General features: G+C 36.5%; 1 protein-coding gene across 1 annotated transcript in view; it reads left to right on the forward strand.

The window, feature by feature from the left end:
- The window catches only part of atp8b1 (ATPase phospholipid transporting 8B1), a 124,134-nt gene that overhangs the window by 72,158 nt on the left and 39,357 nt on the right, over positions 1-12,619 (forward strand). The window contains exons 3-11 of the mRNA XM_028802517.2: positions 780-877; positions 4,545-4,658; positions 5,129-5,227; positions 6,120-6,181; positions 6,544-6,616; positions 7,629-7,699; positions 7,894-7,976; positions 10,083-10,241; positions 11,015-11,103. Coding sequence (XP_028658350.1) covers positions 780-877; positions 4,545-4,658; positions 5,129-5,227; positions 6,120-6,181; positions 6,544-6,616; positions 7,629-7,699; positions 7,894-7,976; positions 10,083-10,241; positions 11,015-11,103 — 848 coding nt within the window. The remainder of the gene's footprint in view (positions 1-779; positions 878-4,544; positions 4,659-5,128; positions 5,228-6,119; positions 6,182-6,543; positions 6,617-7,628; positions 7,700-7,893; positions 7,977-10,082; positions 10,242-11,014; positions 11,104-12,619) is intronic.

Raw genomic sequence — 12,619 nt, forward strand, 5'->3', positions numbered from 1 at the left:
TTCCAGAAACTCTGAGCAATTTGTCTTCCACCAGGGTTTGCTGCTACTTATTCAGCTCCCAGTATGTGTGAAAGAATATTCATTCAACTGGAAAGCAATGTGTTTAATGGGAGGTTCAGCCCAAAAATCAGTCCCAAAATGTTCGAATTATGCTGCTCAATAAATTTGTTTCCAACCTCAGTTGTATTCATTGTATAGTAGGATCCAAGCAATGGTCTTTGTTCTTTTAAGCAGCAGTTAAGTAGCAAAACTTTGCATTTTGTTCTTCCTTCCATTGTTTGCCTAATTAAACAACTTGTTTTATTTTGGTTCTGCATATTATGGGTTTAACATGTTCATTTTACACTGTGCCCATGTTGTTATGATTTCTTCCAGGGTTGAGAACTAAATATTTATTTATTCATTCTTTTTCTTTCCTTCTCTTTTTTGTATGTAGTCCCTGTTCATGATGGGAAGCAGCTTAAGGATTCATGACACTGGATTTAATCTTAAGCTCAATCACTATCTGTGTGGAGTTTGATTTGACTAATGTTAGTTGCTAAAAGAAATATTTACAACTGATGTTTAAGTAATGGGCATTGACATTATTTGAAAGGTGAAGAATTAATTTATTGTAAATATCACTAGCTAGAAATGTGAAAAATACTGCTCCAGTAAAAATGTAAAACATAATACTTGTAAAACTCAAAGGATTTTAACTTGGCTTAATCTGTATAATTTTTTTTGGTGAATTACATAAACATATTTGTACAATGATGAATCTCTTTTTTTTGTTTCAGATGGAACTTGGAAAGTAAAGGCTAATGACAGACATTTTCTTGAACTGCCAGAATTTAAGAAAAAACACCACTTCTGTTTTAAGAAGAGCAAATATGCGGTAAGACTGGGTTTTCAAAAGTTTATTTTTCAATTTTATTTTATTATCCTCTCCTTAAATACAAATTTGAAGATCAGATGATTATATACAGTGGTGTGAAAAACTATTTGCCCCCTTCCTGATTTCTTATTCTTTTGCATGTTTGTCACACAAAATGTTTCTGATCATCAAACACATTTAACCATTAGTCAAATATAACACAAGTAAACACAAAATGCAGTTTTTAAATGATGGTATTTATTATTTAGGGAGAAAAAAAATCCAAACCTACATGGCCCTGTGTGAAAAAGTAATTGCCCCCTTGTTAAAAAATAACCTAACTGTGGTGTATCACACCGGAGTTCAATTTCCGTAGCCACCCCCAGGCCTGATTACTGCCACACCTGTTTCAATCAAGAAATCACTTAAATAGGAGCTGCCTGACACAGAGAAGTAGACCAAAAGCACCTCAAAAGCTAGACATCATGCCAAGATCCAAAGAAATTCAGGAACAAATGAGAACAGAAGTAATTGAGATCTATCAGTCTGATAAAGGTTATAAAGCCATTTCTAAAGCTTTGGGACTCCAGCGAACCACAGTGAGAGCCATTATCCACAAATGGCAAAAACATGGAACAGTGGTGAACCTTCCCAGGAGTGGCCGGCCGACCAAAATTACCCCAAGAGCGCAGAGACAACTCATCCGAGAGGTCACAAAAGACCCCAGGACAACGTCTAAAGAACTGCAGGCCTCACTTGCCTCAATTAAGGTCAGTGTTCACGACTCCACCATAAGAAAGAGACTGGGCAAAAACGGCCTGCATGGCAGATTTCCAAGACGCAAACCACTGTTAAGCAAAAAGAACATTAGGGCTCGTCTCAATTTTGCTAAGAAACATCTCAATGATTGCCAAGACTTTTGGGAAAATACCTTGTGGACTGATGAGTCAAAAGTTGAACTTTTTGGAAGGCAAATGTCCCGTTACATCTGGCGTAAAAGGAACACAGCATTTCAGAAAAAGAACATCATACCAACAGTAAAATATGGTGGTGGTAGTGTGATGGTCTGGGGTTGTTTTGCTGCTTCAGGACCTGGAAGGCTTGCTGTGATAGATGGAACCATGAATTCTACTGTCTACCAAAAAATCCTGAAGGAGAATGTCCGGCCATCTGTTCGTCAACTCAAGCTGAAGCGATCTTGGGTGCTGCAACAGGACAATGACCTAAAACACACCAGCAAATCCACCTCTGAATGGCTGAAGAAAAACAAAATGAAGACTTTGGAGTGGCCTAGTCAAAGTCCTGACCTGAATCCAATTGAGATGCTATGGCATGACCTTAAAAAAGCGGTTCATGCTAGAAAGCCCTCAAATAAAGCTGAATTACAACAATTTTGCAAAGATGAGTGGGCCAAAATTCCTCCAGAGTGCTGTAATAGACTCATTGCAAGTTATCGCAAACGCTTGATTGCAGTTATTGCTGCTAAGGGTGGCCCAACCAGTTATTAGGTTCAGGGGGCAATTACTTTTTCACACAGGGCCATGTAGGTTTGGATTTTTTTTTCTCCCTAAATAATAAAAACCACCATTTACAAACTGCATTTTGTGTTTACTTGTGTTATATTTGACTAATGGTTAAATGTGTTTGATGATCAGAAACATTTTGTGTGACAAACATGCAAAAGAATAAGAAATCAGGAAGGGGGCAAATAGTTTTTCACACCACTGTAAATTATTAAAATTGGAATAATATTTTTATGTAAGTGTTAGCACTGATATTTGTTAAGGTACCCAGAAGAAAAGTTTCAATAGACTCAGGCTGCTGACCTCCAGAGCTCCACTCCATTGAGGAGGTTGTCGCTTTATACAGTATTATATGCCAGTGATAACACCTGGTTATACAATGATTAAGATTAGTTTTGGGGGACGATTATCTGACTCAAATCTAAATAAACCTAGTGACAAAAACTGCAATCCAATTGGCTGTCCAGCGGAGCTGCATTACAAAAGTTTAAGGATATTTGGCTATTTAAACCTTGGCCATTTACTCAGTTTTGGTGGCACTTGGCCACTTTTTTCACACTCTTAACCCTAAAATATATGCAGCACATTTTGTTCATGTATTACTGTAGATTTAAATTATGTCACATTTTAGTAACACCTATGTTTCATACTGTCTGGCTTTCTGGTAATATTATGTAACAGTGACACATCTAGGCACAAATGAGAGCTGCACATAAAATGTGTGAAATTGCTGTGACATGTAGTTAGCATGCCCTGTGATTGCAGCTCTGAGGAGGTAAACCAGGCATGGCTAACCAGGAGAAAGTCAATGGAATGAAGGTCATGCCTGGGGGGGTATATCTGTCAAGTGGCCTGAGAATATCTAGTGATTCACCAGATTAATTGGAGGAAGTTGCTGAGGATAAATTGACAGAGTCTGTCCACCTCCGCTTAAAGCCTCTACCATCCTCATCAGGATAAATGTTGTGAATTAACTGGTCACCAATTGCTTGACTTAATCTTGCAGACAAATTCTGTTCTTCCATTCTGCACTTTCTGTAACTTTTGTTTCTCAATTAGATTATCATTTCATGTAACATAAGTTCTAATTTTAATATGTTAAAAGAGGAGTGTTTAACTTTTCAGAATCTTTACCTATGTTTCTCAATGTTACCTAGGTTATATTGTAAGATATCGCTGTACATTTAATTTGCATTCATTTGAGCAAGCTACCTATAGTTAGTTATCTCAGAGTTAAGAAGTTTCACCATAGATGTCTTGGTCTGGCTGCAAAACACACTGAACTGCAGTTATTTGAAATTGAAGTAGGGAATCTGACAGGAAGAAAACAATCCTTGATATAATTACATATTCTCCTTTGTCAAAGCCCCTTAAGATCTTGGCCACTTGCTCTGACCCTGACGGTGACCTGCTTTGGTTGGACAGTTACTCACCTTTTAACCACTCAACTTTAAAGTTAGCCTCTGACATTGTAGAAGAGAGACTTAAAGTTGACAGCATAAACATGATATCAGATTCACCAAGTACTCTCCTCCATTGTATTGAGGTGCCATATACCCTGTACTCCAAGGTCAACTATCTCTTAGTTATCCCTCCAGGTTTCGTGAACATATGTACAGCTTTTTTTTGAGTGGTGCTGGAACAAACATACTGTATATACTGACACACACATCCTCCAAGTCATCTATATTTGTTTGTTTTTCTAATCTTTTTCTGAGAATTATTTGAAAAGTCTGCTATAAGTTTTAAAGTGGGAGATTGATATGATATTGTAATGGTGGCAGATTACATTTGCAACCCCAAATTGTGCAATATGGCACTGGGTTGGCTTGGGTCCTTGACAAAAATAGGAATACAAATGCTAGATGATGAAAAAGTTTAATGTAATGGACAGGAATCAAACAGAGATTTTCTGCTTTGAAAGGCAAGATCACATTTTAGTATTTCATGTCACACATTTCAGCCCTGAGCCACATTATTTGGAGAAACTGACTTGTGTGGTGTAGTACATGTCTGCCAGATTTTAAATCTGTGATGTGATAAACATAGATGTGCTTATTAAACTAATATATTGTGATTTAATGTTATAGAGGTTTTGCTGATGTTTGTTGAATGTGAGCAAGAAGCAGTGTGTTTTACAGTTGTTGGTTTTTCTCTTTATTTAGGGGAATGCGATTAAAACATACAAATACAATGCTTTGACTTTCTTGCCATTGAATCTTCTCGAACAGTTTAAGAGAGCAGCAAATGCCTATTTTCTCGCCTTGTTAATTCTGCAGGTATGTGAATGGCTTTTATACAATAAAAAAAAAATTGACCCCTGAAAGTCTGTACATATTTCTTGTGTTGATCTCTGGCCTCAGTATTATCATTGAGGTCTTGTACATTTGTAAATAAAAAAAATACATCATCAGCTCTTGCTTTAATTTCCCTTCAGTCATTGGTAAGGAAGACGTAGGAGCATTTACCATGCAGGCAATTTGATCTGTAACTGTGTTTCTAGCATTCCTTTTGATCATATGTTTGCTTGTAACAGTCAGAAAGAAGTAAAGTAACTGCTAATGCAGAACACCATTAACTCTTAAGGTTTAGTTCAGAAAACAGTTCCTCTGAAAATCACTGTCATTTGAAAATTGAAACATTTATTGAAGTGTAGAATATTTGTGCATTAGTAAAGTATGTAATATACTACAGATATGAAGTGCTTTACATATTTTAGATATTACCTCTGTCTTTCTCTTTGTTTCAGGTTATTCCTCAAATTTCAACATTACCTTGGTATACAACATTGGTACCTCTTATCCTGGTTTTGGGTATCACTGCTGTCAAAGATCTTGTTGATGACATTGTAAGAATAATAGTCTTGTCAAAATGTTATTTCTTTTGTTGGAATAATTTATTTCTAGGTGTGTTAATTTTGAAAGAATTCGGCATTGACAGCATTAATATGTAGTTTTTTTTAAAATGATGATGTTGAATAATATGATTATTCCTGACTGCAGACTACAGATTATCCTTTTCTAGAGCTCATTCTAGATACAATTACAGATTAATTTAACTGTCTTTCCGATTTATTGATTTAAATATTGTTCTGATGGACTTGGACGCAAGACATACTGGTATGTACATTCAAAACTTACCGTATGTATTGTATAAGTCCCATAAGCCGTATTGTTTGCTTTATATCCCTCTTATCATTCTTGGCACATTATATAGATTTTCTATCCTTTTTTGTGTAAAGTATTTTTTTATTTTATTTTATTACTGATGCTCGAATAGGTGCTGAACCTTTAACAGCTTCATGATTCCTTTCTTTGTGTTATGTTACATCATCAATGCGAGCCTCTCCCAGTGTTCATTGTTAACTGTGCTGTTTTAACATTTCAGCTTGTTAATAATAAATATTAACAGATAAGGAGACCAGTGTAGTTTTATTACCCCATTGTAGTGGTTCAAACCAGACAAATGTAACTGAACATAGTCTAAACTACTGCAGGTAATAAACTGAGATTGAGATAAATGAGTCACAGCATACTGAACTGGCGTGGTGAAAACAGCCGTTTGCCTCTGAGATAAATCGAATAGGTTGTAAGTCGACGACTACCTGAAGTTTTTTTTTTTTTTTTTTTTTTTAAATGTGACTTAAGTTAATCTTACACAATTTATTTCTTATTAGGCAAGTTGGAAAATTCTTAGAAGTTTCCGTAATTTTTTTTTTTTCTTTTTTTTTTTTATTTTAGGCTCGTCACAAGATGGACAATGAAATCAACAACAGAAAATGTGACGTTATCCAAAATGAAAAGTATTTTATATTTTGAATTTTTTTTTCTTGAGATAAACTTGTGCATACTTTTCTAATTTTGTATTTTTCCCCTTTTGGTGGCTATTTTTCTTGATCTATTTATGAAAGCAATTTTTATGCTACACATTAAAAATGTTCTTGTTTCTTCGAGAGTAAAGTTACTAAAATTGTAGCCTTTATGTGATGACTATTTAGTTTTATTGTATAATGATTTGCTTGTCATTTCTTTTTTTGTATCTAACAAATGCCTAAACCAACAAAACAAACACATTTCTTTAAAGGTTTTTTAGGCTCATAGAAATATTTGAAGATTATCCTTAGTTGGTAGTATTTTTTTCCTAAATTCCTTCAATGTTTTATAGGTTCACAGAATCTAAATGGATGAACATTAAAGTTGGAGATGTAGTCCGACTGAAAAAAAATGATTTTATTCCTGTAAGTTACATTTTCTGGAATAGTCTGTTCTTTGAATAGTCTGTTGTAATTTCCCATGAAGGAAACCGGTGCCTTTTTTATAATGTAGTGAAAAATTACATTTTATGCATTTATCTTTCAGTATCTCTCTCTCTCTCTCTCTCGTAAAGTTTTTTTTTCATACTCATGGCACTTGTTTTTTGGACAAATGTGTGCTATTATGTAGTCTCCATCCAGTACTGGTGTTCTTTCTGTGAATGTGTGCTGTATCCCTCTGGAGATTGTTTTGTACTGTTGCCCTTGCCCTTAGTTTGTCTTTGTGGTACTTGGTCACTTGGTAGCCTTTGCCCAAGATGAAATTATATCCGATAACCTTTTGCTGTCACCATAGGGTCTTCTGTGTCCCTTAATTCTGATTGTACAGAAAATAATATTGGGAATGTTAGTTTTCAGTAGGGCGGCACGGTGGCGTAGTGGGTAGCGCTGCTGCCTCGCAGTTGGGAGACCTGGGGACCCGGGTTCACTTCCCGGGTCCTCCCTGCGTGGAGTTTGCATGTTCTCCCCGTGTCTGCGTGGGTTTCCTCCGGGCGCTCCGGTTTCCTCCCACAGTCCAAAGACATGCAGGTTAGGTGGATTGGCGATTCTAAATTGGCCCTAGTGTGTGCTTGGTGTGTGGGTGTGTTTGTGTGTGTCCTGCGGTGGGTTGGCACCCTGCCCTGGATTGGTTCCCTGCCTTGTGCCCTGTGTTGGCTGGGATTGGCTCCAGCAGACCCCCGTGACCCTGTGTTCGGATTCAGCGGGTTGGAAAATGGATGGATAGTTTTCAGTATTATAGTATGGGTGGCATGATGTTGCATCCTGGGTTTAAATTCGATGCTTTCTTGTTGTCATTATGGAGTTTGCACAGTGTCCCTGTGTTGGACTAAATCTGAATTAAGAACATTTCTGTGTGACAGCATAATCATATACATGCTTTAGAGTTAAGGTAAAGTGTTAAGGTTTGTTTATCTTTGTCACTTTTTATTTTAATCAGGCTGATTTGCTTTTACTGTCAAGTACGGAACCAAATAGCCTTTGTTATGTTGAAACAGCAGAATTGGATGGGTAAGTCTGTGTATTAATTTTCATTTTTTTAACTGTAAGCTGTATAATTTATTTTTATTTAGAGTCTGAAAATGAACATAAATATTTAAGTAGTTTTAAGTAATATTCCAACCAATAAGCAATATGTGTAAATATTTAGCATTCTCTTATTAAAAAAAAGTAGGTAGATTTTTTTTTTTCTTTTCTTTGTATAGGGAAACAAACTTAAAATTTAAGATGGCACTGAAAGTCACAGATGAACATCTTCAACAGGAGAGTCAGCTGGCCAAATTTGATGGTGAGTTGTTTAAAAATACTCTTGACCACGTTTACCAATGATATTCTTTTCTGCTTTCAAAAAAGCTACTAAAATGGTGCAACAATGCAAGCACCACTTAGTAGCCTTTTTCACCATTAACTCTTTTAGGGCGCATGTCGACTAAAGTTGACATCCAGAGGCAGAGGACGATGAAAGCTTTAAATTTTGATAAAACTCGCTGTTACATGATAGGTAGACCCTCTCTGCTTGTAGGACTTTAGACTCGTTGATGTTAATTCTCTGTATGTGCAGGAGTTGCGTAGAGTTAACAACGTCTACAATGGCACCGACATCGGGCAAGAGAGGAAAGTGACTGTGCAAAGAAAATTCTCTGTGTGCATTATTTAGTTATTTGTGCATTATTGCTGAAACAGACTGAGTTATCAAACTCCAATTCTGATGCAAGTAATCTGGAGGTCAAAAAATGAAAGTCCGGTACCTGCATCAGTAAATTAGTCCCCAGATGATCGGGCAGCTGACACACCCCTGGCGATGTTTGCCTAGGAGGACCACACTGACATTGATCTGTGAGGGGCAAACTAGCAGTGGGACTTCACCACATGATGCGGTGTGCTAGTGGACACTATGGATTACCAGCCATTACAAGTTTATGAGTGATGAGACACACAGGTATGTAATAAGTATGTGAATTTACATACTTTAGGGGCTCATGGAACATAAAACAGAGTGGCATTTGTCATAAGAAGTGGTTTGTGTTGATTTATGTGTGAAACCATTGCTTTGTGTGCTTTTTAGAAAAGAGTTAATTTGATTGACAATAGAAACTAATATTCCCAAGCTATCATCAGGTCTTTTAATTATGAAATGTGCTAATTTAGAGGAGCATTTCTGTACATTATTAAATTTAGTTTAGTTCATTTGGTAAGGCATACTTGATATTTGGTGCTTCATTTAATCAGTCAAAGCATTTGGTATTAGTGGGACTCTGTGGGAAATGAATTTTCTTTAGTTGCTTTAGGAGAGGGGGTGTAATTTTACACACCCTCCACCTCTATGTCAGTTTGTTTTTCTCCATGAATCTTATTTTCTTACCATGTCAAAGATGTGTGTGCCAGAGTGAGTGGCAATTAGTTCTGGGTATGTTTGAGTGTGTGTTGTAGTGGACCTTGTGACAATTGATTCCTGCCTTTTGCCTCATTGCTCCAGGATATGCTCTTTCTGCCTACTGCAACCTTAAATTGGGTTAAGGAGGGTTGTGAATGAACTTATGAGCTCTATGTTGCCATGTGTTTTGCTTGGAAAATAATCCCGCTAATTACATTTGATCAAGGATTATGAGTCCCATTCTAGAAGAACTGCAGGCTATCATTACAAACCTTTGTGTCATTATAACCTTTGTGTGCATTTCTTTTCTTTTTAAATTGAGCCATGATATTTCTGGGCCTAATTGGATAATTGTCACAATCTTCTTTTTTTTTTTTCTGGTTTTGCTTAAAATTTTATTTTGTGATGAATGTAAGCAGATATAACTTGGTACTATGTTAGCTGCTTAGCCACTTTGACTATAGAGTTTCCAGTGTTGAGTAAACTATTTATAGTTTTAATTTAACCTGTAAGTATATGGAAACATTTAATGTTAATTTTTAAGACTGGTGATTTAGCTGTGTACATTGCAGTCTGCTGGTCCTCCAGTTAAGCAAAAGTACAGCTAAGATGAAGGTTTGTCACACAATTAAGTATGCATTGGGAATGAAATCATGTAGCTACTGTGGTGGTGCAAGGCAATGTTTGGTTCCCTCTTCTTTAGATTTTTTAGCACAAATTTTCGTGCTTTTTTTTTTTTTTGTCCTGTTTGGTTTTATATTTCATTTTGTCAAATAACAATTCTTCCTAATGTGAGGTGTATAATCCTTTAGTTTCTGCATTAGCATGTTATGAATTACAGTATGTCAATTCAGTGTAGTGTGAAGAGCTGGGGGGCAACTGTGGTCATTTGTTATCTGCTATATGTAAATACTTGCTTATATACAAACGTTTTAATTGTTTTCAGTAAATAAGATTTGATCTTGAATAGGCACTTGTGCATTTTCTGTTATAAATGTAAATTTTATTTATATTTTAAAGCTCTGCTTGAATGCGAAGAGCCAAATAATAGATTAGACAAGTTCACAGGCACAATGATGTGGAGGAATCAGAGTTTTCCAGTGGACATGAATAATATTTTGCTTCGTGGCTGCAAAATTCGCAATACAGATATTTGTCATGGGCTTGTCATTTATGCAGGTTTGTCAAAATTTTATTCTAAAAATTACTATACTGTATTATTATAAAATTATTGCATCTGGTTATATTCAGCGTACATATATCTGACATGTTTGTGTTTTCAAAAGCCGCTCCCCAAATGCTATTGAAATTTTTATTACTTTGCTTTGAAACTTAAGTGGGATTAAATAAAGAATCATCAAGTTGCCATGATGAGTTTGTATGTTTCAGGGTTATGAGAAGTCAATATAATCTCTTCCATTATTAGGGTTAAAGATAAAAAGTGTATTCCTTTTTGAAAATGTGTATATGTGTTGTGTGTGTGATCTAGTGACTTAGGAAGAAAGCAAGCTAGTTTTATCTCAATGAATATGCAGAAGCTGTCAGTAATGTAGGATAGTTACGCACCCTATGGAATTTGTCACCACATAACCCGGAGGCTATACACACACAAACACACATGCGCGCGCACACACACAAAATGTACGTGCTTTTTCTGTGAACTTGAAAACAAATCCTCCTAATAAATTTTACATCTATAAGTGTTTCGGATTCCTTTAGTATCCATAAGTTTAAACACCACCCATCTTTACTAATCTTACCTAGGGTTTAGCAGAGTTCTAGTCTTTTTCTTATCACCACAAAGCTGAGTGAAGCGATGTAAAATAATATGTAAAGTTAGGTAGCAGGGATAGAAAAGCCCCTTTTATATCCAATTGATGTTATAAATACAGCATCTCAAAATCTTTTGTTAATGCTTTTCTTGTGTTTTGTAAAATGTTTCACTTTTGCAGGTGCAGATACAAAAATTATGAGGAATGGTGGTAAAACTAGGTTCAAAAGAACCAACATTGACTACCTGATGAATTACATGGTTTACACTGTAAGTATATTTTTCAGTATTTTAAGATGACTGTTCACAAATAATTTTTGGACACTTAATTTACCAAGAAAAATATGACCTGTGGCATTAAGATCCTTGTTCTTGTAAAAACAAAGGATTATTTTCAACTGTTTAGTAAATTTGCTTTTTATGCATACAAATTGTTTTCTGTCTGCTTATACACTGCCTGGACAAAAAAAAAGTTGCCACCTGGATTTAACTAAGCAAATAGGTACGAGCCTCCTATTGGATAAGTACTGCATGGGCGATTATCTTTCAGCTGGCAACAAGTTATTTAACCCCAACTGGTGCAAGGAGTTGCTTCTCATTTCTTAAACAACCATGTCGAAAGACACATCTCGTGGTCATGGAAAAGATGTTAGTCTGTTTGAGAAGGGTCAAATCATTGGCATGCATCAAGCAGAGAAAACATCTAAGGAGATTGCAGAAACTACTAAAATTGGGTTAAGAACTGTCCAACGCATTATTAAAAACTGGAAGGATAGTGGGGAGCCATTGTCTTCGAGGAAGGAATGTGGCAGGAAAAAAATCCTGAATGATCGTGATCGGTGATCACTTAAACGTTTGGTGAAATCAAATCGAAGAAAAGCAACAGTAGAACTCAGGTCTTGTTTAACCCCTTAACCGCCCCCTGCCGGATATATCCGGCACTGTTGTTTTATTGCTAACGCCATACTGCCGGAATTATCTGGCACATTTGCCTGTGGTTATATGAATGCCTGGCAAGTAGTATAACTGACGGTTTGGCGTGGGTATTATTACTACGTTGTATTTCGACAAGTCTGTGGTTGTTTTGGCCGGTCATGTGACGTGATTCGGAAGTGACAGCTGTGAATATGGCGAAACGTAAACTGACTTCAAGTGAGGCTTTGCAGGCGATTTTGGACAGTTCTGATCATGATTGTAGCAGTTCTGAAGAAGATTTTAGCGACAATGATGAGCAGCAACGTGCGCTGCATGATACTGTGAATGAAGACGCATCGGATGACGGCGATGAGTGGGTGTATCCCCAGTATCTCAACTGGACTGCTGCCCGAGGTGAACTACCTTTTCTGCATCCGTTTGAGGCAACGTGTGGCTTTATTGTTGATGTAAACAATTACACTGCTGAGCAGTTTTATGAGCTGTTTGTGTCACCTGATTTGATCAGACATTTTGTTCATCAGACAAATCTGTATGCAGCACAGTTTATTGAGAAAAATCCCAATTTACCTCCACATTCCCGTGTTCGTGCTTGGTTTGACACTGATGAAAACGAAATGAAAAAATTCATTGGGATTTTGATGTTGATGGGAATAATCAGAAAACCAGATATTGAGATGTACTGGTCTATGTATGCAACACCTATTTTTGCAGCTGTCATGACACGTAACCGATTCTCTTTGCTGCTGAAATTCTTTCATTTGAATGACAACAGAAATGAGCCAGATAAGAAAGATCCAAACCGCGACCGCTTGTTCAAGCTACGTCCTTTGATTGATCATTTATTTGAAGC

The sequence above is a fragment of the Erpetoichthys calabaricus genome, chromosome 5 (assembly GCF_900747795.2).
Source record: "Erpetoichthys calabaricus chromosome 5, fErpCal1.3, whole genome shotgun sequence".
NCBI classification, from domain to species: Eukaryota; Metazoa; Chordata; class Cladistia; order Polypteriformes; family Polypteridae; genus Erpetoichthys; species Erpetoichthys calabaricus.